This window comes from Poromitra crassiceps, assembly GCF_964638095.1.
Source record: "Poromitra crassiceps genome assembly, chromosome: 14".
NCBI classification, from domain to species: domain Eukaryota; kingdom Metazoa; phylum Chordata; class Actinopteri; order Beryciformes; family Melamphaidae; genus Poromitra; species Poromitra crassiceps.
In genome coordinates, this window is record NC_139633.1 from 40,570,127 (window position 1) to 40,572,626 (window position 2,500).

Consider the following 2,500-nt stretch of genomic DNA (forward strand, 5'->3'; position numbering starts at 1 on the left):
ACTTAGGGCTGTAATGTCTGACTCGGGAGATACTTCCGCTATCTGCAATTACAGGAATCAAAGAAGACGTTAGAAATCAATGTTTTACAATCTAATTTCAAAGCCCTTTGCAAATCATTCCATTCATAAGGCTTATACAATGAAACCCAACCTTGCCAAGTCCCGTGTGTGTGTGTGTGTGTGCTAATATGGCGTGATCTTTATACGTAGAGCTTTATAAGATCAAAGTAATACAGTGCAAATCCCTTCTTGTTCTTAACCCATTGATACCTGATGCAGCATTTGTGTGTGTATCCTTTTAAGACCCCGTCTTAAAGGGATACACACACAAATGAGGGATATACACGCAAATGCTGCATCAGGTATCAATGGGTTAAAGAAGACAGTTTCTGCATATAAAGCACAGTAGTGAGGATGACATTTTGTCTCCTGTGATAAAGTTGTGCTCATACACAATATCTCCATCATGAAGTACTGACATGCATGGCATGCTGCACAATGGAGTCCTCATTTTCCAAAACATCAAAACAGAAGCAGGTTTTGTTTCTGTACAAGAATACGATGTTAATTTTAGGTTGGGGTCAGTGGTTTCCCACTATGGTCGCGCTGACTCGCGCACAATAAAAGCATGTATGTATGTAATTATGGTAACAGTCTCATCCACCAAATCCCATCCAGTAGGTTCTGTTAGGTGAAGGGCTATGCAGTGTGTAGGCTCACATGGTCTCAGTCAGAGGAGACACTCTGCTGCTCTTATTGTTGTTGCTAGGGAAGGTTTGTGTTGTGTTGCTAGGGAAGGTTTGTGTTGTCTTGGTTTGTGTTGCCATGGTTTGGTGTCTTGGATTGTGTCTGGTTGCCGAGTGTGGCTGTTTTGCTGTGTCGTCACACAAACAGGAAATAGCAGACGTTTTTTTGGTCTCTGTGTCCCTTCAAACCCATTGTCTGTCTCTAAAGTACTGTGTGTATTCCCTGAACTGCTGTCTGACTCTGTGTGTGTGTGTGTGTGTGTGTGCGTGTGCGTGTGTGCGTGTGTGTGTGTGTGTGTGTGCGTGTGTGTGCGTGTGTGTGTTTCTCTCTTCTGACAGTCCCCAGTCTCTGTTCCTCATCGTATTCGTTCCACCAGTAGGAGCACCAGGGAAGGAAAGACGCTGTCAGAGATTAACTGTGAGTTTCTACCCAAAGTTAACCTGCTCAAATAAATTCCAGGTTAACTGTGTTTCTACCTGTGTGGCGAGGGGTTCTATATAGGAACCCCTCACCAAAAACATGCAATATCCTGGTCGCTGAAGTGGTGCCTCCTCTGGTCGTTCGGGGCGCCTGTTCGGAGGGAGGGGAACTCGTTGGAATAGCGTGATCCTCCCACGTGCTATGTCCTACCGGTGAAGCTTCCCCTGTCAGGTGAAAAGAAGCAGCTGGCTAACTGCCCATGTCTCGGAGGAAGCATGGAGCCAGTTTCGGCTCTCCCCAGATCGGCAGAGGGTGGAGCAGCAACCAGGATAAAAAAAAGCACTAATGGGGGATATAAAGGGGGGGAGGGGGGGTGTTTCTACCCAAAATTTACCTGGTCAAATAAATTCCAGATTAACTGTGTTTCTATCCAAAGTTAACGATTAACTGAGTTTCTACCCAAATTAACCCGCTCAAATAAATTCCAGATTAACTGTGTTTCTACCCAAAATTAACCTGGTCAAATAAATTCCAGATTAATTTAGTTTCTACCCAAAGTTAAGATGGTCAAATAAATCCCCGATTAACCGTGAGTTTCTAGTTTCTACCCAAAGTCAACCTGCTGAAATACATTGCACATTAGCATCTTCAGAGCGAGAAACAGCCAGGAATGTGAGCAGAAGGTTGTGCCAGTTGTAGAGCAGGCTAGTCACCTGGTGCCTTTGTTCAACAAGGGAGTGTCCCCATCTTAGCCACCTGTCCAACTTCATTCTGCTGATTACAGCCGTGGCTTTGATATTAACCCATTGATACCTGATGCAGCATTTGCATGTATATCCCTCATTTGTGTGTGTATCCCTTTAAGACCGTGAACCGCGTCATATGCGGTTCGCGGTCTTAAAGGGATACACACACAAATGCTGCATCAAGTATCAATGGGTTAATGAGGGGTGAAGCAAGGCTCCATTATTTTTTATTTCTTTGTCTTTATCCTTTATTGAACCAGGTGATTCCCATTGAGATCTAAAGCTCTTTTTCAAGGGAGCAGTGGGGATTGTGTGACCTCCTGTGTTAGACCATTTGAAAGGCAAATAAAATAAAATGTGCCTTTTTAGTTCTTGTAAATTCTCTGATTGACTGTATGAACAGTTATTTTAAAATGTGTGTAGAAGAAATGAACGGCCAAAACACTTTAGGAAACCAGATGACGTCAGGATCAACATGTGACCAGCCAGTCACCTGTTTCTGTTTATTCAACTCTCACCTGCTCTATTTCTCTTTTTCTCTCTATTGTCACTCTTTTCTTTTTCTGTCTCTCTCTCTATCTGTCTGC

General features: G+C 43.6%; 1 protein-coding gene across 1 annotated transcript in view; it reads left to right on the forward strand.

Annotated features, from left to right (window-relative positions):
• Nucleotides 1-2,500, forward strand: part of LOC310788875 (mitogen-activated protein kinase kinase kinase kinase 3-like) — an 80,453-nt gene that overhangs the window by 22,549 nt on the left and 55,404 nt on the right. The window contains exon 12 of the mRNA XM_083650453.1: nt 1,086-1,164. Within this exon, the coding sequence (XP_083506579.1) occupies nt 1,086-1,164 (79 nt within the window). The remainder of the gene's footprint in view (nt 1-1,085; nt 1,165-2,500) is intronic.